General features: G+C 34.9%; 4 protein-coding genes and 1 long non-coding RNA gene across 5 annotated transcripts in view; 2 read left to right on the top strand and 3 right to left on the bottom strand.

The window, feature by feature from the left end:
• The first annotated feature begins 112 nt into the window (after positions 1 to 112).
• On the top strand, positions 113 to 4,085 carry LOC116339604 (HBS1-like protein). Its single transcript, XM_031765579.1, has 6 exons — positions 113 to 319; positions 423 to 637; positions 710 to 932; positions 2,305 to 2,974; positions 3,051 to 3,292; positions 3,361 to 4,085. Exons 1-6 carry the CDS (start codon positions 277 to 279, stop codon positions 3,990 to 3,992), a joined length of 2,025 nt encoding a protein of 674 aa, XP_031621439.1. The 5' UTR covers positions 113 to 276; the 3' UTR covers positions 3,993 to 4,085.
• A 127-nt stretch (positions 4,086 to 4,212) lies between these two features.
• On the bottom strand, positions 4,213 to 6,002 carry LOC116339601 (protein phosphatase 1 regulatory subunit 21). Its single transcript, XM_031765574.1, has 4 exons — positions 5,612 to 6,002; positions 4,671 to 5,537; positions 4,500 to 4,607; positions 4,213 to 4,437 (listed from the first exon to the last, which is right to left on the bottom strand). The coding sequence occupies exons 1-4, from the start codon at positions 5,666 to 5,668 to the stop codon at positions 4,348 to 4,350; spliced, it is 1,122 nt and encodes a 373-aa protein (XP_031621434.1). The 5' UTR covers positions 5,669 to 6,002; the 3' UTR covers positions 4,213 to 4,347.
• A 35-nt stretch (positions 6,003 to 6,037) lies between these two features.
• On the top strand, positions 6,038 to 7,001 carry LOC116339602. Its single transcript, XM_031765575.1, has 2 exons — positions 6,038 to 6,208; positions 6,291 to 7,001. Exons 1-2 carry the CDS (start codon positions 6,184 to 6,186, stop codon positions 6,902 to 6,904), a joined length of 639 nt encoding a protein of 212 aa, XP_031621435.1. The 5' UTR covers positions 6,038 to 6,183; the 3' UTR covers positions 6,905 to 7,001.
• On the bottom strand, positions 6,991 to 15,315 carry LOC116339600 (zinc finger FYVE domain-containing protein 26 homolog). Its single transcript, XM_031765573.1, has 8 exons — positions 14,528 to 15,315; positions 12,615 to 14,465; positions 11,209 to 12,542; positions 9,435 to 11,142; positions 8,995 to 9,307; positions 8,136 to 8,919; positions 7,765 to 8,068; positions 6,991 to 7,691 (listed from the first exon to the last, which is right to left on the bottom strand). Exons 1-8 carry the CDS (start codon positions 14,591 to 14,593, stop codon positions 7,107 to 7,109), a joined length of 6,945 nt encoding a protein of 2,314 aa, XP_031621433.1. The 5' UTR covers positions 14,594 to 15,315; the 3' UTR covers positions 6,991 to 7,106.
• A 108-nt stretch (positions 15,316 to 15,423) lies between these two features.
• LOC116339573 overlaps positions 15,424 to 21,066 on the bottom strand; it is an 11,682-nt gene continuing 6,039 nt past the window's right edge. Inside the window, exons 2-3 of the long non-coding RNA XR_004201007.1 lie at positions 16,078 to 16,147; positions 15,424 to 16,014 (exon numbers count right to left, since the gene is read on the bottom strand). This is a non-coding gene — a long non-coding RNA (uncharacterized LOC116339573). The remainder of the gene's footprint in view (positions 16,015 to 16,077; positions 16,148 to 21,066) is intronic.

The following is a 21,066-nucleotide window of genomic DNA, read 5'->3' as shown; positions in this document are numbered from 1 at the left end:
CGAAAACAATCGAATGCGTTTAAAGCAATTCTAATGATTGAATGATGTCAAATATATCGGGCAACCCTAAGTATAAACGTCAATCACAAAATCATTCGACAATTCACTGCAAAGAAAGAAAGAACAAATAATAGAGTGAAGCTATGTTGGTTATTTGTAAATTAAAAAACTAAAAATCAGTATAATTTTTTTTATAAAATTTTGTTTATATTTAACTAAAATCGCTAACGTTAAACCAATTCGAATTAACAAAAATCAGCAAATCAATCAATCAAAATGTCTCGACATCGCATAGTGAGAACTATGAATTATTCGGAAGGTATGTTTTTTTCCACTGAATCATTAAGCAATTGATTTGTTAATGAGTGCGTGTGTGTGTGTATCGAAAAACAAAGTTATTTGAAATTTTATTTTGTCAATAGAATATGATGAATACGACGATGTCTATGGTAATTCGGTGGATGATGAGTCGTGCATATCGCCGACTGACGCTCAACAATGGATGTATGATCGAGATCGAGGACAACAGAGTATTGCATCATTCATCACAAAAAATCATGACATCAAAGAAGAATCAGATGAGGAAACCGAAACGGTAGCAGACGAACTACACAAAAAACTGCGCAGAGACTCAGATGTAATGAATTTAATTTCAATTATTTTTCCACTTTTCACAACATTCATTCAATTCTTTTCTCGATGTCAATAGAATTTTAAGATGCCCACTCTAAGCGATGACGATCAAGTGTTATTGGAATCGTGTATGGATGAAATTCGTAATGTAGTCGGCGATACACTGTCGCAGCGAGAGCTAGTTGAAACGATAATGAAAAATAAATTCGATTGCGCCAAAGCATTAGATGCGATATTGAACAATGCCACATCTGACACGCCAGCCACATCGGCCTCCACACGGGCGCCAATTGAAACAGGTAATTATCAATTGTCTCAATTTTGCTATTGTTTTTCAATTCATGATGCGCACACAGTGGATGCAACTGTGCCTTTTATTGTTTGCATTATTTATTTTTCTTCTCGCGTTTCTTTGTTTTCATGTAAATCTTCATGTTTGGCCAAATCTCGATGCTATTCGTTATTCAAATCATTCTTCCATCCGTGTGCGTGCGTGTGTGTATGTGTTTGTGTGTTGCGAATTTTGGCAAAGGTAAGACTCAAAACTATTATCCCTCACGGATTTGTTGAAGCAGCGCAGTTCGTCATCAGTGAATTGTGGTGCTGGTGGCGGTGGTGGTGAAGTGAAAAAATTTAAATTGCCGAGTATTTTCGGTCAAAAATCCACTGAAACCATCACACTGTCACCATCGACCACGCCACGTTCAACAAAATTCAATAATTTATCCGAATTGGCAAGTGCACATTTATCCACAAATAAATTGACAAACGGTTTACAAAAAATGAGTCTGTCAGAGAGTATAAATATTCCAAAATCGTCAAAGTTTGTCATACCAAAATTGAATGGCGGCGGCAGCAGTTCTGTATCACCAAGTTCACTTGGCGATAGTTTAACTCCGCATGAAATGTCGCTGAAGAAAATTATGGATTTGAAGCGATTGCACATTTCAAAAGATATTGAAAATATGCCACCCGAACACACACCAATCAATTCAAATGGTTCAACATTTACGGAGAAACCACAATTTGCAATTGATCTGGCGTCCGCATTGAATGGGCCCAATTTTAGTAGCTCAATTATTGCACCAACTAAACACATTGTTGAACAAATCGATTTTAAATTTATCGATTGTGACATTGCTGAAAAGACAAATGTACAGCCTATAATTTCACAAGACTGTTGCCTTAATATTGCGCATATAGTTGACAAGCATTTTGATAAACGTACAAAATGTACCAGTGCATTTGGTAAAATTCTTTGTTCACAGTACAAACGTAAAAGACAATTAACAATCCAACATGGATTTGTTAGCAAATATCAAATCAAACCGTTTCGATTTGATACAATTATCAAACAAAAAATCAAATCAACCAAATAAGCAGATTTTTTGTTTGTTTGTTTTTTTATTGAGACATTAAAATATAGATTTAATTTATTATTCCAGAGAATCAAATCTCTCTTTAAAAAAAAAAGAAATCGAGTCCATTGTTTTTGTCTCTTCATTCGGATTTTTGCCAATTATTTTGTGTATGCCAAAAAATTCAATGAAAACGAATAAACTGCTTTTATCTTAACAAAATCTCGTTTGTTTTTTCTTCGCATTTCGAAATTGTTATATGCTTTTTGATACCAGATCTTATTAAATACGATTGAGTTTATATTTTGTGCAGGTATTGGATCGAGATTACTTGAAAAATCTCAAAAACAAAATCAAAATCAAACGCTGCAAATATCGGCAGTTAAAGCAACACTCGATGTGACAAAAAAAGGATTTGATATCCAGTCACCACGAATTCAATCACCGGCCGTATCCGGAAGAAGTACACCGATCGGCCACCAATTTGATGATGGTTCGAAATCAGCACAAAAAACCAAGGAACAATCGATGCAAGACGCCAAAGAATTATTTGAAAAGGAACGCGGTAATGAAAAACCACACATTCATTTAGTTGTCATCGGTCATGTGGACGCCGGGAAGAGTACACTTTTGGGTCACACGCTATTCGATATGGGATATGTTTCACAGAGGACAATGCATAAACATGAACAAGAAAGCAAGAAGGTTGGAAAAATGAGTTTTATGTATGCATGGATTTTGGACGAAACAAACGAAGAACGTTCACGAGGCATAACAATGGATGTAGGTGTACTCGTCTTTGAAACCAACACAAAAGCAGTCACTCTATTGGATGCTCCAGGCCATAAAGATTTCATCCCAAATATGATTTCGGGCGCCACCCAAGCCGATAGTGCATTATTAGTGGTGGATGCTACTAAGGGTGAGTTCGAAACTGGTTTCGAACAAGGCGGGCAAACAAGAGAACACGCACTTCTAGTGAGGTACTACTTACGATTTTATTCATTTTCTTTTCAATATTAATAAATTTTTTTGTATCATTTCAATCGCATCCTCAAGGTCATTGGGAGTGAGTCAACTCGGTGTCGTTGTAAATAAAATGGATACAGTGAATTGGTCAAAAGAGAGATTCGATGAAATAGTTAGCAAATTAAAGGTATTTTTGCGACAAGCCGGATTCAAAGAGGCTGATATTACCTATATTCCATGCTCTGGAATGTCCGGTGAAAATTTGGTGAAACCACCAACTGAATCACAACTTTTATCCTGGTATAATGGACCAACACTCATCAGTGTGATCGGTAAGAAAATTCTAGACACATTTCATTTATTTGATGGAAAAACTAACCTCATTCCAAAATTGTTGCAGATAAATTTAAAGTACCCGAAAGACCGGTGGACAAATCGCTTCGTATGTCAGTTACAGATATTTTCAAAGGAATATCCGGTTTTTGTGTAACTGGCAGAATCGAAACTGGAATACTGCGACGGAATGACACAATTTTGGTTTGCCCCATCAAAGAGCAAGCCACTGTAAAGCAAATCAATATTGACGAGACCAATTCGATTGTAACTGCATTTGCTGGCGATCAAGTTACAACAACACTTTCGGGTATTGATGCATCGAATATTACCGTCGGTTCTGTTATTTGCCATACGAAGGATGCTGTACCAATTGCAACGCGTTTTCAGGCTCGAATTATTGTGTTCAATGTTAAAATGCCAATCACAAATGGTTATCCAGTCGTTTTGCATCTGCAATCGCTTGTTGAAGCAGCTGTTATTGTAAAACTTAAATCGCAATTGCACAAAGGCACCGGCGAAATAGTTAAAAAGAATCCACGTTGCCTAAGTAATAACTCATGTGCAATTGTTGAGATTGAAGTAAGCAGACCAATTTGCATTGAAAAATATGCCAAAATTAAAGAGCTTGGACGAGTTGCTTTACGCGTTGGTGGCGTTACTATTGCTGCCGGACTTGTCACCAAGATTATGAAATGAATACCATTTTTGTATACCAACATATTGTTTCGCATTTTCCAACAATAAAGATACGTGGTTCAATGTGTCATCGAAAAATAAAATCACTATCAATGCTTCTCTATCATTTGGATTAGTAGATGTTACGTTTCACTACAATGTACTATAAACACTCTAAACAAATCCAAAAGAAATATTTTCAAAATTGACATTATTTTGAAGAAATTAAATCAAACGAGTGTTTCTTTTTAGCATATATATATATAAACTTATTCACATCAATTCGACAAAAATAAAATTTAGTTAGGTTTTTGTATTGGTTTGAGTTATTTGAGTTAAGTCTGGCCAAAATCATCTAAAATATAACGGTGATCTCTCATTTCAATGCAGCCAATTGATCACTTAACGATATAACTTGTTCCGTGAGCACACTGATTTGCTCCTCGTAATTTATTCGTGTTGTAGCCTAAAACGAAAACATTTAATAATTTGAACATAAATGTAAAGTTTCCATAAAATCTCACTTACCAAATCTTCATCGGCTAAATGCAAATTACGTTGTGATTCGCTGAATTTTCGCTCCATTTCTTTGAGATCACTATTTAAAATGGACAAATGCTTTTGAAGTGAATCACACTGAAAGAATAAAAACACAAATAATCATACATATCCCGTGATGCGCCAAATAAAATAATATACCTCATCAACGTAAGTTGTCATTTTTGATTCGGTCAAACAATTTTCCATCACTAAATCTCGTATTTTTTTCGTGTAATTATCTATAAGAAGTTGTTCGCTAGCCGTCAGTGTGGTCGTTGTTTTTTCATTTTCCGCATTGGTATTATTATCGATTTTATTCTGATCGACACTAATCGCTTTGCAGCTATCTAGTTTATGCTTCATTTGAAGTAATTCACATTGTGTTCGCCAATGGACTACATCCTTTTCGAGTGCCACAATGCGTTCGTCGAATTTATTGTTGTTACAGCTGTTTATTGATTTGTGTTGCTCTAATTCGGACACATAAAGTGTGTCGTCACTGCCCACAATACTTGTAGCGTCAGCCAGTTTTGCTTCTAAATCATGTAATTTAACGGTTAATCGTTCAACCTCTTTGCGTAATTTGGCTTCGGTATCGGTTTGTTCGGCATTCATCGATCTCAGTAGATTTTCCAATTCTCCAATGCGATTCGCTTGCAACTGAATCTCTGTATTTTTGTCGGCCATACTTGATGTCAACTGTGCACATTCGAAGATTTTCTTCTGAAATTCTTCGCTAAGCACTTGAGACGACGATTCCGTTGACATATGTGATGAATTTGTATTGGCTGTTTTGTCTTTTGATTTCGAAATTTTGCCACCCTTTTTCGATGCATCCTTATTTAAATCATCTTGTAGGCTTGCAACACGATGCTCCAATTGTTTATTACGAAAACCCAAACTATCTATTTCCTGTTCTGCTCGCCGTAAATTTGTCTCATTATCTCGAACCGTGTCTCGTAGTGATGCACTTTTGTTTTGCTCTTCTTTTACGGCATGCTTTAAGACTGAACAGCAATTTCGCAACTAAAAACAATCAATTCAATAAAATAAATAACAAATACTTTTTCTTTTATTCGATTTGGGTATTTTCTACATACTTTACTATATTCAGCGGCTAACTTCGTGTATCGTTCTTCTAAGTTTGTTGTATCCATTGTGTAAACAGGCTAATTATAAAACGATGCTAATCTTCAATCACTAAATTTTGTGCAATGCCACACTAAATACCAATAAATTGTTTGGGACTGGAATGTTTGGGATATGTTCTGGATTATAGAAATGTTACAATTAGAGCCAAATACATTGACCGAAAAAAATGTGTGAAAAAAAAATTGCGTTAAGCCAATGGAAAATAGGAGGTGGTTCAGTGAGCTAGATTAGTAATAATAATTATTATGTGTCACAAATACAATTCAACAACAAATCATTGTTGTGTACATATTCCAATGGGATTTCGATGATGTTCCGAAAACGCATCACTTTGACAGTTCACATTCAACCATGACAACTTTTTTTCTCAACACATTTTGACATTTCTATCCAACCGTATGGTTACGACAACTTGAAATCTTACATTGGCAAACGGCAATCATTGGTGGAAGGATATTTTATTAAAATTGAAATAAAATTGAGATATTTTTATTCGCATAAATGTTGCATTGAAAACATCATGTTTACAAGAGCTGTAGTCAAAAGTAATTTTGGATTAATAAACCAATCATGTGTGTGTGTATAGTAAAAACTTATCTAACCTCAAATGTTATATTCGCATTACAGATATTCCAAGGATTGGACAAAGATTTCTTCAAACTGTGTCTACGAGCAAGTATGAATCGAAGACTGTTCACTTGGAACCGATAACTCTTAAGCCACTCAACATTGCAAACCTTTCGAAATGCGATGACAAATTATTCGAGTATCAGTTCGCTGCTCTAAACATAAACAATGGCAATATCATACCGCCATCAATTCAACCGCCCGCTCCAAAGCAGCGCATCGACGAGCCCGGCAAGGATGAACGCAAAAATATCGATACGCCCGTCTCAATCATTGTGAATGAAATTATCGATAGAATCAGCGAGAATAAAGGTGACCTGGATTGTCCGCCGTTGGAAGGTCAAAATGATTTTATTGAAGCGGCTGTTATGATTGAAATTCGTCGCTTGAAAATGAAAAGACACAGATACAGAAAGTTTCTTAAAAAATTTAAGTTTGAAATTGCCAAACGAAAATTGGCTCGCCGAAAAAAGAACGAGAAAATATTTCAAGCTGAATTGCTTGCAAAAATTAATGCAGCGGAGAATTTTTCAGCGGAAAAGTATGTGACCGATAAACTCAGTAAGATGAAACATGTACCCAAACCAAAACCAGAGATTGTGAGCATCTTTTAACATTTCACATCTAGACGAAAAATCTTGTTTAAACATTAATTTGAGCATAGTCTACTAGTAATATTTCAAATAAAAAAAAAATTTGATTACAAAAAAATGTGAACTTTATTAAAACAGTTAAACAAAACAATAACAAATTTTAAAAGAACGAATGATATTAATGAATGAATTAAATTCATAACTGATTACAAATCTTTTGCCATCACTGTTCACTGGACTGACTTTGATCCGTTTCAACTTGTGAGTCAATCGATTGCAGTTTTTTCTCGCATAATTTTTTGATTTGGATTTGATTTGTTTTCTCGGCATATCGTAGAATGCGACGAATGTCCGCCAATCGTTTGTGCTGAACGGCAAGCAAATATGCAGCTTTTAATTGGCTCGACAATATGTAACAATCAATTTGGATGGATACATCGGTGATTGAACGAATCAGATTTTCAATGGCCAATTTAGTACGTTGTGGACTCGAATGATTACTAAGCGAAGTTTGTACAGCCAGCTGAAGAATGTCATTGCACAATTTTGTGTCCGGTTGATTGCAATTGCTTTTTATGCAATTCACCAATTTTTCTACATCATGTAAACGACCATTAATTGCGAGATATTTGGTAGCAATTGCATAAATTTTATCACTATTCAATGTCATATCTTGAATGATTCTGTAGGCCAAACCGAAACCTTCTTCAACATTTGCACCACAAATTAGAATGAGCGCCACCAAAATGATTTTATCCTGCGTATTTTCAAACAATGTCGGTATACGTGTGCAAGGCAACAACGAAATCTAAAGAAATGAAATGGTTATGGTATCATTTTCTTTAAAATTAAAATATGAGTTCAATTTTGATAAAACACACCTTCGGTATAAGATTAACGGTGTTAAAGGTATCCTTTCCATTTTCTTCGCATTGGGCCAAAAATTTCGTGGCATCTATCTGTAGCCAAATGGTATTGATGTGGGTGTTTAGTGATTTCGAGTCCATTTTCATAACGAATGATTGATGCTCATCGGAGCGTCTCGGTTGTGCTTTAATCTCTTCCCATTGACACAGTTCCAATTCACTTTTCAAATGCTGTTGAGCGTTCATCAAATGATGAATATTATTGCGTAAATCCTGATATGTAACACAATCCATTGTATAAAATCGTACACACGTCATACTAAATGCGAGCAAATGATTTAAAGGATGAAGAAAAAAATTAAATCTTTAAATATTTTCTTTATTACCTGGCTCTTATCGTATCTTTTAGCAGTAATTGCACTTGATACAAACTATTGAGCAACTTTCGCTTTTCGAGCATCAAGCACATTTGAATTATATAGTCTTTCCAAATCATAAGCGTTTCATCCATGTCAATCATATGTTGAATGATTACATTTAATCGGCCGCTCTTCAAAGATGGTATAATTATCGTTTGAATGAATTGATCGGTTGGAATGTGAAGGAATAGGGAATATTTAAGTGCTTTCGTGATTTGTTTATATTTTATTAAAAATCGCAACACATCAATGTGTCGCCCATAACTAACGAGATAATAAATGGATTCCGTATAGAAACGTGAATGTAAACCATGTTGTTCATTGTCCGACCCAAAAAGTGAATTCATATCTTCGATTCCAGTCAAACCGAGCGTTCGATGCGTTTTAACCGAATAAATGCCATGTGAAATGTGCTTGAGATTCGATAAAGTGTGCAAAATATTAACAGCCGGCTCATAGACTGGTAGCTTTTCTTTCTTTCCAGATCGAAGCGATTGCAATGAACGATTTGATTGCGACAACGTTGATGCTTTCTGAAGTACATCGGAACTAATTGGATGGCATGTCGTTTCCAGAATTGTTAAAATCTCAGAAAGAAGCGGTTGCACTTTTGGCGAACGAGCTGTCGACTTGAGATTAAATGGTTTTTGATTTTTGATCGTTTGTTCATCGGTCGTTAGAAATTGAATGATTTGCCGGCGATCTTCTTCGCACGTTGTCGGAATTAAACAATGCACCAACTTTTCACGGGCTACGAATTTAACAAAAAGAAAAATGTCCATTTCAAAAACGATGATGGCAAGAGAAAGAGAAATAAAATTCTTACCTGTTTCAAAGCAACCACCTTTAATGCAATTAATACCCCACAAAGCCAGTATTGCCGTTTTTTGCAAACCCGATTTTAAAGAAATTTCAATGGCCAAACTAAACTTTTCGGCAACCAATAAATTATCGCGTAGTGTCCTTAAGCTTTTCATATTGATTGATTCCATGGGCAGAAATGATTCGCAACCACTTTCAACGACAGCATTGATGATTTCGGCATGATCACGGATTTTCATACATTCCGAATTACCACCATGCATTTTTGCAGCAAATGACAAGCAATAGAGTATACGCGTGACAAATGCATAGTCAACCTATATATAAACAAATTAATATATGTATAAGAAATGAAAATAAAATGAAATTAGTCTTAAGAATAATAGTAATTAACCCTCGGACAGATTCAAATAACCAAATTAAATGAATAATAATAATAGTAACCTCAGGATTTGCTTGTCCTGGTTTGAGTGGTTTCAATAGAGCTTCAAATTTCTTCGAGTAACTGAGCAAAAAATCGCAACAAATCTGACCAGGTGTATGCATTGAGATGAAATTCAGGCACAATGATGCGCTGGGAGCGTATTCAAACGAAAATTCTTCGCGCAGCAATCGATCATGTTTGAGATGTCCCGTAAATCGATACATCCATTCATTTCTACTACTTATTGGTTGATTATCCAAAATCGTTGAAATTGATGATGACGGTTGTTGTTCTGACTGTTTTTCAACGGCATTTTCCTCATTGGTCACTAGCGCTTCGTTGGTTTGTCGATCACAATCATCACAAACACGCACCAAAATATTTTCGTATAATTTCGGAATGGTGAAGCGTTTGGTTGAACACGAATGACAGACAACTCTGCCACATCGACGACAATGGTGTCTTCTATTTAACATTGTGAAAATGGTTCGTTTACAGCACATACAATGCGTTGCTTCATCATCTTTGATCCATTGAGATTTGGCAGGAGCTTCGCGTGGCATTATAAATGATCCGCACACTGAATCCAAACTGATGGTTCGTTTGGGTGTGGAACCTTCTTGCATTACACTTCCACCACCAACGCGAAAATCAAGTGCCTTGGCTGCATACGTTCGCAGGATTTGATCAACACAGTGATCACTAATTGCATGACATTTATAGTCTATAAATGATGGACGGTCAATTTCGCTCGTAGTTTTTTTAAGATGATTCGAACCCGATTCCATCGACGACGACGACGGCGGTGGTGGTGCCTCCCTAGACATTGTTGAACATATTGAACATTCATTTTTCTTAATATGCGGTCGAATAGTGCGAAGAATTTTCATCAGCGTTTCAAATTTTGAGTTTAAAATGTACTGTTCGATTATTAAAAGTGGTGAGTCAATAAGTTCCCATAATGTGTTTGCTTCTTTGGCATCAAGTACATCGAATATTAGCAATGATATTTGGTAATTTTTATAAGTGTAATTATCATTATTCGAATTTTCAATCAAAAAATTCACGAGATACTGTAGCAATTTTCGATTTCTTAGTTTAAGCAAGAGATTCGAGTCCATTTGTAGCACCATTAATTTCAATAAAACTTTACATACTTTGATAAAATGTTCATTATTATTGTCTTGATTGTCGATGATTTTCGTCGTAAAAAGATCTAAAAATTGTGGTTTTATTACCATTGTCAATGGGATCGTTTCAATCCACTGATAACATAATTCATATTGATTACGTTCAATCAACGAATAAAGCAAACGCTCTGGCTCCACACGGCTAATTTCCATCACTTTTGTCCAGGCTTCGTAAATGTAATCGGTTATTGTTATTGCTCGTCCGATATTTGCATAAAGCGTAACATCTGATAGATACTTTGTGAGCTGTTCAATTTCATTTTTGGGCACTTCATTGACTCTTTCGTGTAATAAAATCATTCGAATCAGGTGCAGAGCAAGTTCATCATCACTGATACGATTTATATGCTTCAACAGTGTGCTCGACATTAATGGGATATTTTTTATATTTTCAATCAGTGAAAATGTTTTCAATTCTAATTTTTCGGCTTCTTCATTCAGAATTTTTACAATTATTTCGTCTTCGATGGCCCAGATTGCCTCCTTGTGACGATGCAAATGTCGCTCTTGAGTGTATTGAAGAAGACTCAATGCCAATCTACAGGATGAATGAATAAAAATCATTTGATGGAAATTGGGCATAGAAATGTTTTTTTTTACTTACCGATACTGCTTCTGTTCTATTGACTCTCTGACCAGATCCATTTTAAAGGAGTCCAGGTTCAATGCGGCTGTCATATGATCGATATCTTCGCTTAAAATTGTTTGAATGTTCAATTCGTTCATTTGTCTCATGTTGTTCAGTAGTATGCAATTTAATCGCATTTTCGGATCGTCATTTGGATCCAATGGTTCGATGCCATGAATTTCACTCAGAATATAGGCAATTAATTCACTGAATATAAGTACATAGTTTAGAATGTCGTGTCGTTTAATTTTAAATGGTTTTCGTAATGTAGCTGTTCTATCACATTCGATGTATGTATCATTGGTGAGTATTTTTAGAATTTCTCTCAATTCATCGTCCATATTCAATCGGAATTTATCACACACCGAAATGAGTTCACAAGTATTTTTCGTAATTACATGTAAGAGATTCGTATTGAGCTTGCAAACAATGGTTTCGATCTCTTTCAACGGAACAACGGTATTTTCATCAAACATTATTTCCCCGATTAATTCAAATAGATCAATTTCTAAAATTTCTTTGAGACAATGTCGATTCGTATCCATATCAGATGGATGCTTAAAGTGAATCAAACGATTCATGTTCATTGAATAGTTGAAAACATTTTGCAGTAAATTTTCGCCTTTTCGATTGAAAACATCGAAATCAATAATATTCTCCATGACACTGTTTCGCGTTGCAAGCTCATCCAAATTAATTTGCTTTTGTCGATTGAATGTTTCTTCTTGTCTAAATATCTGTATCGCTTTCATTCCATTGAATACATAAAGTTCGTTAGATAACAACTCTTGAATGCATATTGATTTCTCATTATGTTGATTGTAGACAATCAACGTTTCAAGAATTTGTTGCATCATGCCGTAGTATCCAATTCGATTCTTATATGATTCAAGTGGTTCATCCTTGTCGCAATATTTCGATAACATATTGATTAAATTTGAACAAATTTCGGCATTCGAAATCAAACTAAGTGCGACATCAACGATTGTGACTGCTTGCAGCGCAAGATCACGATATAACATCAAATATGGATAATTTTGCATGAAACGACCCAAAATCTGTGTAGCTTCGTTCGATTCCTTGGGTAGTTCGGATAAAGAATTTTGAACCAGATTTATCATTTGTGTCGAATCAAAATCGATGGACACAAGTTTTTTGATCTCTTCGATTGAATAATCCAATTCCAGCTGGCCAACCGCGTTGTTCTTTGGTATCGATTGTAACCATTTTTCCAGTGTCATTTTTAAATTGTTGAATTTTTCAAGCACATTCACTTCAATCGCAATAGTCGAGTCGGTTAAGTTGTGAGCCTGAAAAATAAATTGAAACGCATTCCATTAATTTGAAACCGAAAAGAACTTATTTGTTAGGAATATAATTACTTTAATAATATTTTTAGCTCCATTTAAATCGCCACGTATCACCGAAATAGTAACCATATCGGTGAGTTGTCCCAACATTTTTGCCATGAAACCGCGTCTCTCTCGATAATTTACCGGTTTGATCATTGAAATATTACCACAATCAAATGGTATAGGACCATATCTGGATTTTTCTTCGATTTCCGTTGAGTTGGCAAATGTATCGCTTTTTCCGGAACGAGACGATTTAGACGATCGCGATGACTTTTTACTCGAACTCTGACGACGCGGTTTTCGACGATAGACTGATTGTTTCTTTAGTATGGGAATTGTGCACTCTTCATCATCGGAACTGCTGAACATTTTCCTCGATGCCATTTGTTGTTGAAGTGATGTAAGCATCAATTTTAATTCGGATGGTGCTCGAAAGTAACTTGTTGTCGAATAATACAAATCAACTAATTGAAATCGCCATTTGGCGTCAGCAATTGCATTAGACATACGTTTAAATCGTTGCTGTAACATATCATTTAATTCGTCTGTTTTACGATTGACTATAGATGCAGTTAACGCATTTAGCATATTCTGAAGAACGTTGAACGAACAAGTAAATCCATTTTTAATATTCGACTGAGCCGACGATTTCTTTGCAGCAGCACCGCTAGATGTATCGGATTCATTCGTTATCGACGTCGATGTGTTCTCCAATTTTCCATTGCTAAACACACGCATACTGACATGTTCCCATCGTAAAAATAGCATTGTAAAGAGAAATTCAACGGTTTCAATGTAATCGAATGGATCATCAATGATATCGAGAATTTGCTTCACCTCAGCGCACTTTGTGCGGACAATATCATCATAGTTTCGTGTCATCGGTCGAATCAAAAGTAATTCAATCAATAAATAAATGCTATAAAATTGATCATATATATTCACTTCAGATGCTTTGGAACTGTCTTTTTCAATATTTGGATTGATCAATCGATTGAATTTGCCATTTTCGATCAATTGTTTTCTTACCACATGATAATCACTTGTGGCTTGAATCATGCTGCCTTCGTTGAATTTCACAAAAAAATCCAAAATATTATACTTTGATGCAAGCACTTTGATTGCAATCGAGTCGGATAAATTCTCATATTTTCGATTTGAACGAACAAAATGATGTAAACTCAACATTCTCGCAAATTCATCATATAAAATCTTTTGATTATCACTTAAATTAATCACATCGATTTGTTCAAATAGTTTCCAAACTTCGTCATAGAAATTAAAATCATTGCTTGGACGATTCGGTTTATTACTAATCAAATTACTCAATTTAATTAATTGTGATACATTCCGCATGGATGATGATTCAACAATTTCTGGGCTATCTTGAATAATCGGTTCAAAAAAATGCGTGCTTTGATTGACTGCCACAAAAAATGCTGTCCGCTTTGTATATGGATTTGCTTCGTAGCTCTGTTTCACAAAACTATTGTACGCTTTCAGCAGTGGCATTGATTTGCTACCCATCAGCACCAATGGCAATTCATAATATTCATCTGTGTCGATGCGCCGAAAAATCGAGTTGTAAACGAATGTCTGGCATTTTTCTAACCATTTATCTGACAGATGAGCATTAATCAGAAAACTGTATAAATTGAACTTATTTTCGGACATTTGCTCGGCCGAAAATTCCATAAATTGTAAGAGCGCTTCATAGTATAATTTCATATAAATGTACGGTGAGAAAGATTGAACAATTTTTGTCATTGGATACGGATGCTCAATAAGATTCGCCAAAATATATCGATGCGTTGATGATTTAAACAGTTTTGCAATATCTGTTTCACAGCCCGGATTTTCTAGGTAATTTCGCATTTCCTATGAAACAAACAAAATTAATAGAGCGCATTTTGAATTTTCTCCGACATTTTAACACTTACAAAGTATACATCAGCATCCTTTTTTGGTAATAGATACCAAAATTTGTCAAAATTATCCATTTTCATGTAATCCCAATCAGAGCAAATAATAACAATAACTGATCTAAATATAGAGTAGCACTTTGTTCACTTTCACATTTTACGCATTGAAAATGCTATCACTAACAGAAATGTAATAAACACTTTGATTATGTATCACAAGCCTAACAACATGCCAATAATGTAAAATAATATTTTCTGTATTTCACTATCACATATGATTCATTGTCGTCTCATTATGCGATTGAATGTCGCTCCATTCAAATCAACAAATAAAAAACAGCTATACCAAATCAAAACGGAACTGAAAAGAGATAGACACGCGATTCTGATTAGTGACAAAATGGTCGGAAATTAAAATATATTGTTATCTATGCCATTTAAGTCAAAACATTTTGAACGAATAAAAAAATAAATAAATAAATGCTAATCATAGCTGATGATTTGTATGTTTGTTATTGTTTCGCATACAACGTAATCAGTTTGTTGTGCTATATACTGTCACTCTGACAAGTCGGTAGACGATGACAGTTGTTGACTAGTGGGACATGCCCTTTGCTTTCAATTTGTTGAAATCATCGTCGATTGAGAGTTTGGAATTTAAACAATTTATTTGAATGATTTCTGTCTGAAGCGGTGTATGAATGGTTTTACTGGGACTAATTTTCGATTGAAAATATAAAAGGAATTCCATATCGTAAACGTTTCGAAAGTCAATAGTTTCCTGAACAATCTTCGTACATAATTAAATGGATTTTTCTTCTTTCTTTCAACAAAAAAATCGTTAAATAATTGAAAATATGAAACATGAAAAAGAATGACAATAAATTGCAAATAAATTTCAAGTGGTAAACGAGTTTTAATGTAGTTTTAATTTATTTATTTATAGAAAATTGTGTTACAAATAATATCGGAAAAAAAAAATCGATGGGACAGGATCGAACTCACGACCAAACAATTACACGGTCAAGTGATTAACCTCTCGGCCAAGTGAGATTCATGTTATGATTGGTTTGTTATAAGAGTTAGCTTGTTTGTCATGCGTATTTGGACCAACTGTGAATGAAATTTTTACGTTTTCGTAGTAAATTTGCGGTAGATAATCTCGTTTGTCGTTCGTTTATTGTTTTAGCGCATCACACAATCACCTCTTCTGTAGCCTAGCTGTTACAGCAGCGACCGCTATAGAAGAGTATTGGGTTCAATTCCGGATGATGCAAAACAAGTTTATATTCGTATATTTGGGATTGCGAATATAAACGCACCATTTAGAATTGCTTCTGGGGGAAGAACTTAATTGGAGGACGGTCATTTACAACCAAGTAAATATCAAGAAGAAATACATATCAAATAAATTCTTTTGACCAGAATCCAATTAATTCCTTTTGCAAAAAAATTAACTTTATTTTTTTTAAATTATTTTTCCTTCAATTTTCCATCAGTTGAGTCTGGAATGAATAATTTAAAAATTTATTAGGGTATTTTCATATATAAGTTAATTCACAACTTACTATCTGATCAGCCAGATATTTCAACTAAACGTTTTAACCAAGTCTTCGTTTGTCGTTTGAATGAGTTGAACTGAAAATAGATAAATATATTAAATATCAGTTACTAAAGTGTTATCCCTGTAAGTGTATCGTTTAAAAGACATCCTTTCACTAATTATTGAAATTTAAAATCCTATCTCCTAAAATTGCTTAACAGTGTAATAAGCTAGGTGTGCGGTGTGATGCAGTCCACATATTTTTAATTTTATTTTAATATTTACGTTTTGTCAGTAATAAAAAAAAAAGTGACAGTGTTTAGAATAAGTCACAGTCTAGTTGGATCATATAAAGTTTTCTGTGATAATTATAGGAAATAAGTTAAAATACAAGTTTTAGTGTACGAATTCATCAATTATCAATCTTATGTACCAATCTGATTTTTGTCGCGTTATTAAACAGTGTACATAAATTGAGATTGTCATATGTACTTACAATTAAACAACAACAAACAATTATCATGAATAGCAGTATAAGTACACATACGTGCAGCGACACATGTAAAGGGAGATCATCATCAAATTGCTTCCAGTGCAAAAGAAAAATTTTCCTGAAGTGTTTCGCCATCGACAATTCATTAAGCCATAAATTAAGCTCAAATGATTCGGTAATTCGACTTGTTTGTTTGCCGTGTCAGAAAAATCGTAGACGCATCTCATTAAATACATCTACCTCCACTGATAACAGCAAAGACATCAACCTATTACTTGATAAGGTACAGTTAATTATTGATAAGATATCAGTGGAGACGCCTAATCTTAGCCAAGACACATCCAAACCTGACAACAGCAACTCTGCTGATAACACAACGTTAGATAACATCTACAAAATCCTGTTAAAAGCCACTGACAGTATTGCTAAACTACACACGCAAGAGAATGAAAAAGAAAGTGTCCAAAAGCTGACAAGTTTGATCGACAAGAAGATCATTAACTCACATAACTTAAATTCGCCAAAAGTTCCAAATAAATTTCAATCTAATTTACTCGACTGGTCGATGCAAGACACATCGAATTTCATGGCGAATAACGAAGTAACTGGCCAACAATCTATTATGGTTAAGCAATCAATTGATGACGACGTATTAAAAATTCTAAAAAGCTCAGATGAAACAACATGGTTCACATTAGATTTAATCATCAAAAAACTAAACGAGCAAAATGAAAAACTTGAGTCCCTCGTACGCAAAAGCGAAATGAGAGACGAAATCCTTGCAACAGCCAATTCTCCAATCATTTTAAATTCTCCGCTAACCACTGCTATCCAGGAGACAGCAAATTACTCGATCTTAAATGAACGTTCAGATAATACTAACTTAATTGAAGCACATGTTGGCGAGAATCCTTGTGGCACGGGGGACAGCAATAAAATAAAAGATGCAATGTCACAAAACAACATTATACATATAGCAGAATCGTCTAAAAATAAGCAAAAGAGTCTAAGTACCGCCCTGTCAGCCACTTGGCTCGAATCCAACTATGTGCCATCGTTGCAAATGAATCCTAACATCATCAATAGTCAAAATATTAGCAACACATTACAAATGGAAGCTGACGTCATAAATGCACTTGATTCACTAGAATTTTCCGGCACAGAACAACAATTATCGCCTCTACAATCCAATGATACTAACACCAACTCAAATCAACTACAGCAAACTTACCAACAATTTGAAGCTGCTAGTCTCTTCTTGAATGATGCATCTGATGATGTCCTGAATTCAAATGTTCTAAGTTTCCCAACACCACTACACCCATCGTCTTCATTGGATCACAACAAAAACGAATTTCATTTATCAAAATTTAAACCGGGTACATCATGTGAAATGATAATCGATTACATGAGGAAAAGAGGGGTACCTGATCCGCTTTTGAATAACGTCAAAATAACACTTTTGGTACCCAAGAACAAAGACATAACATCACTGTCCTTTGTCTCCTTCAAACTTGATACATGCATTGACGTAGCTAATATAATTAATAAACTACATTTTTGGCCACAATCGTGTAACATAAAGGAATTCGTTCAAAAATCTAAACCGACGATTGATTTATCGGGTAGTGCCAATTTGGAAAGTTCCTTGGCATCAAATTTTCAACAGCTGGCCCCATCTCAAAACGCCAACCAGAGGAGGGATCACGGAATGTTGTTGACATAAATTCAATTAGAATTTTCTTTGAAAATATCGATGGTATATCGAATCATAAATGCCCTGACCTTCTTTTATCATCATCATCCACAGACTATGATATTCTAGTTTTTCTCGAAACGTGGCTGGATCGTCGAACTAAAAACACTGAATTTCTGGATCGACAATTTACGGTTTTTCGTAAGGATCGTGAATCAACATCTATTGCCAACACAGCATCTATAGGTGGAGGGGTTCTCATCGCGTTACGCAGTAACATTCATTGTGAAGAATACTCAAATGATAAAATGGAAGGTTTAGAGGCAATCTGTGTACGTATACCAACAAAATCGGGATCAATTTACACATATTCATTATATATTCAACCTTCAGCTTCGATTGATATTTATAAATCACACTTAGATGCAATTGAGGCACTCTTATCAGTGATAAACACTAATGATACAGTGATGATTTTTGGCGACTTCAACCTTGGAAGTTCCACAGTTTGGCTCGATAATGACAATGGCACCGATTATATACCAATCATCGGCGAATCACAATCTATCAAATCAATTATTGCCAAAGAAACAACATCAAGAATGATCAACTGCGGTCTCTATCAGATATCAAATTTCAAAAACAAATTTGGAAATGTCCTAGATCTGATATACACCAATAATCCTGAATTAGCTATATTAGATAGGGCGGATTTTCTTATGATACCATCATTTAAGAGCGACGATGCTCATAATCCACTTATGTGTCATATAGACTGTTCACCGTGTATTGAGAACACGAAATCATCTGGATCGATATACTGTTTCAAGAAAGCAAATTACGGATTGATTCGGGATCACCTAGGGATGTTGGATCTAAGCGACCTGTTGAACAACGGTTCACTAGACGTGAATACATTAACATCATATCTTTACGATATTATTTATGACACATTTGAAAGGTTTGTACCATCAACCTTAATCAGATCATCATCGAAACCAAAATGGCATAATAAAGAGCTATCAACATTAAAAAACCGAAGAAATAAAGCTTATAAACAATTATGTGAACGCCGATGCAATCATTGTTCTGATACCAACATATTTGAAGAGAACTTTTTAAGATCTCGGGAGAGTTACGAGTCATATCGAAAGCAGTTATTCAGTGATTTTCTCTTAAAACAAGCATCGTGCTTAAAAAGCGATCCCAAATCATTTTGGAGGCACATCAACAGCAAACGAGTTTCCCAATCAATACCATCAACAATCAACTACGGAAATCAACAAGCTTCCTTAGACGCTGATAAGGTGAACTTATTTGCTAATTTTTTCGAAAGCGTTTACACCAAGCACACTAATGAGGAGTTAGATATCAATGACTTTATTAGAGACCGGCATGACACAAACTGTTTCAATATTATCATAACGAAAGAATCAGTTCATACGGTGCTCATCTCAATGGATCTATCCAAAGGAGGTGGACATGACGGTGTCTCACCACTTTTTCTACGAGAATGCGCTGATATTTTGGCTGAACCGCTCAGTATAATTTTTAACAAATCTTTAATTGATGGTATATATCCAAATACATTTAAAATTGGCCAAGTAACACCCATTTTCAAAAGCGGTAAGAAAACAGATGTCAGAAACTATGAGGGTGTTAATGTACTTCCTACCCTTGCAAAAGTATTTGAAAGAGTTGTCTACAATCAACTGAAACTCATTATTTCACCAAATATCTCAAGTACTCAGCATGGCTTTGTTTCAAATAGAAATATTGAAACCAACTTGATGGAGCTAACGAGCCACATTCACAATTCATTCGAAACTAAATCACAACTTGATGTTTTTTATGCCGACATAAGTAAAGCGTTCGATACAGTTAATACTGCAAAACTTATACGAAAAACTTCAAGCTTTAAAGTTTCAAATGCTTTTCTCTACTGGCTACATTCTTATCTAAGTGAACGTACCCAATATGTCAAAGTGGGCTCTTTCAAATCTCAACATTTCAACGTTTCATCGGGAGTTGGTCAGGGGACTATTTTAGGACCCTTACTTTTCACTATATTTTTCAACGATTCGGATGTTCAAATTCCTGGAGTTTATAGCTTGAATTTCGCTGATGATAAAAAGCTAGCCGTTGAAGTCAATAATCAAAATGATATAGTCAAACTACAAACTGCAATCAATTCATTTCTGAACTGGTGTGATTTGAATGATCTAAAGGTGAATCACTCCAAATGTAAAATCATCTCATTCCATACTAAAAGAAATCCGGTACTCAACGACTATATAATTAATGATGAAACAATCGAAAGAGTGAATGAAATTCGTGACTTGGGAGTTTTGCTGGATAACAAATTGAGCTTCCAATCACACATGGAATTTATATGCCATAAAGCTAATTCAGCTCTTCAATTTGTCAAACGCCAATCATTTTATTTTGACAATAGCATCATAAGAATTTTATATATGGCTCTAGTTCGATCAAATCTGGAATTTGCAACTTGCATTTGGTCGCCGCATCTCGTCACCCACAGAAAGTTCGTTGAGCGTACTCAAAAACAGATAGTTATGCTTCTCAATGGTGATTATCTACGAAAACTGAATGGTGAATACTTTCTGCGGCCATACATTGAGAGATGCGCGAACTTTCAATTTCAAACTTTGGCCCGTCGACGAGTCAATACGGTCATTCTCTTCATGCATTCAATTATTTCTGGTAAATACAATGCACCGTATCTTAGATCACAATTAAACTTGAATACAGGAGCTAGATCATTACGAAACCCGGAATTCATACGCATCAAGTTTTGTAGAACA

This window comes from Contarinia nasturtii, unplaced genomic scaffold (genome assembly GCF_009176525.2).
Source record: "Contarinia nasturtii isolate CC-2019 unplaced genomic scaffold, AAFC_CNas_1.1 Cnas_scaffold_533, whole genome shotgun sequence".
Lineage (NCBI taxonomy): Eukaryota > Metazoa > Arthropoda > Insecta > Diptera > Cecidomyiidae > Contarinia > Contarinia nasturtii.
The sequence above is the reverse complement of the archived record's forward strand: the minus strand, read 5'-3'. Positions and strand labels throughout refer to the sequence as shown.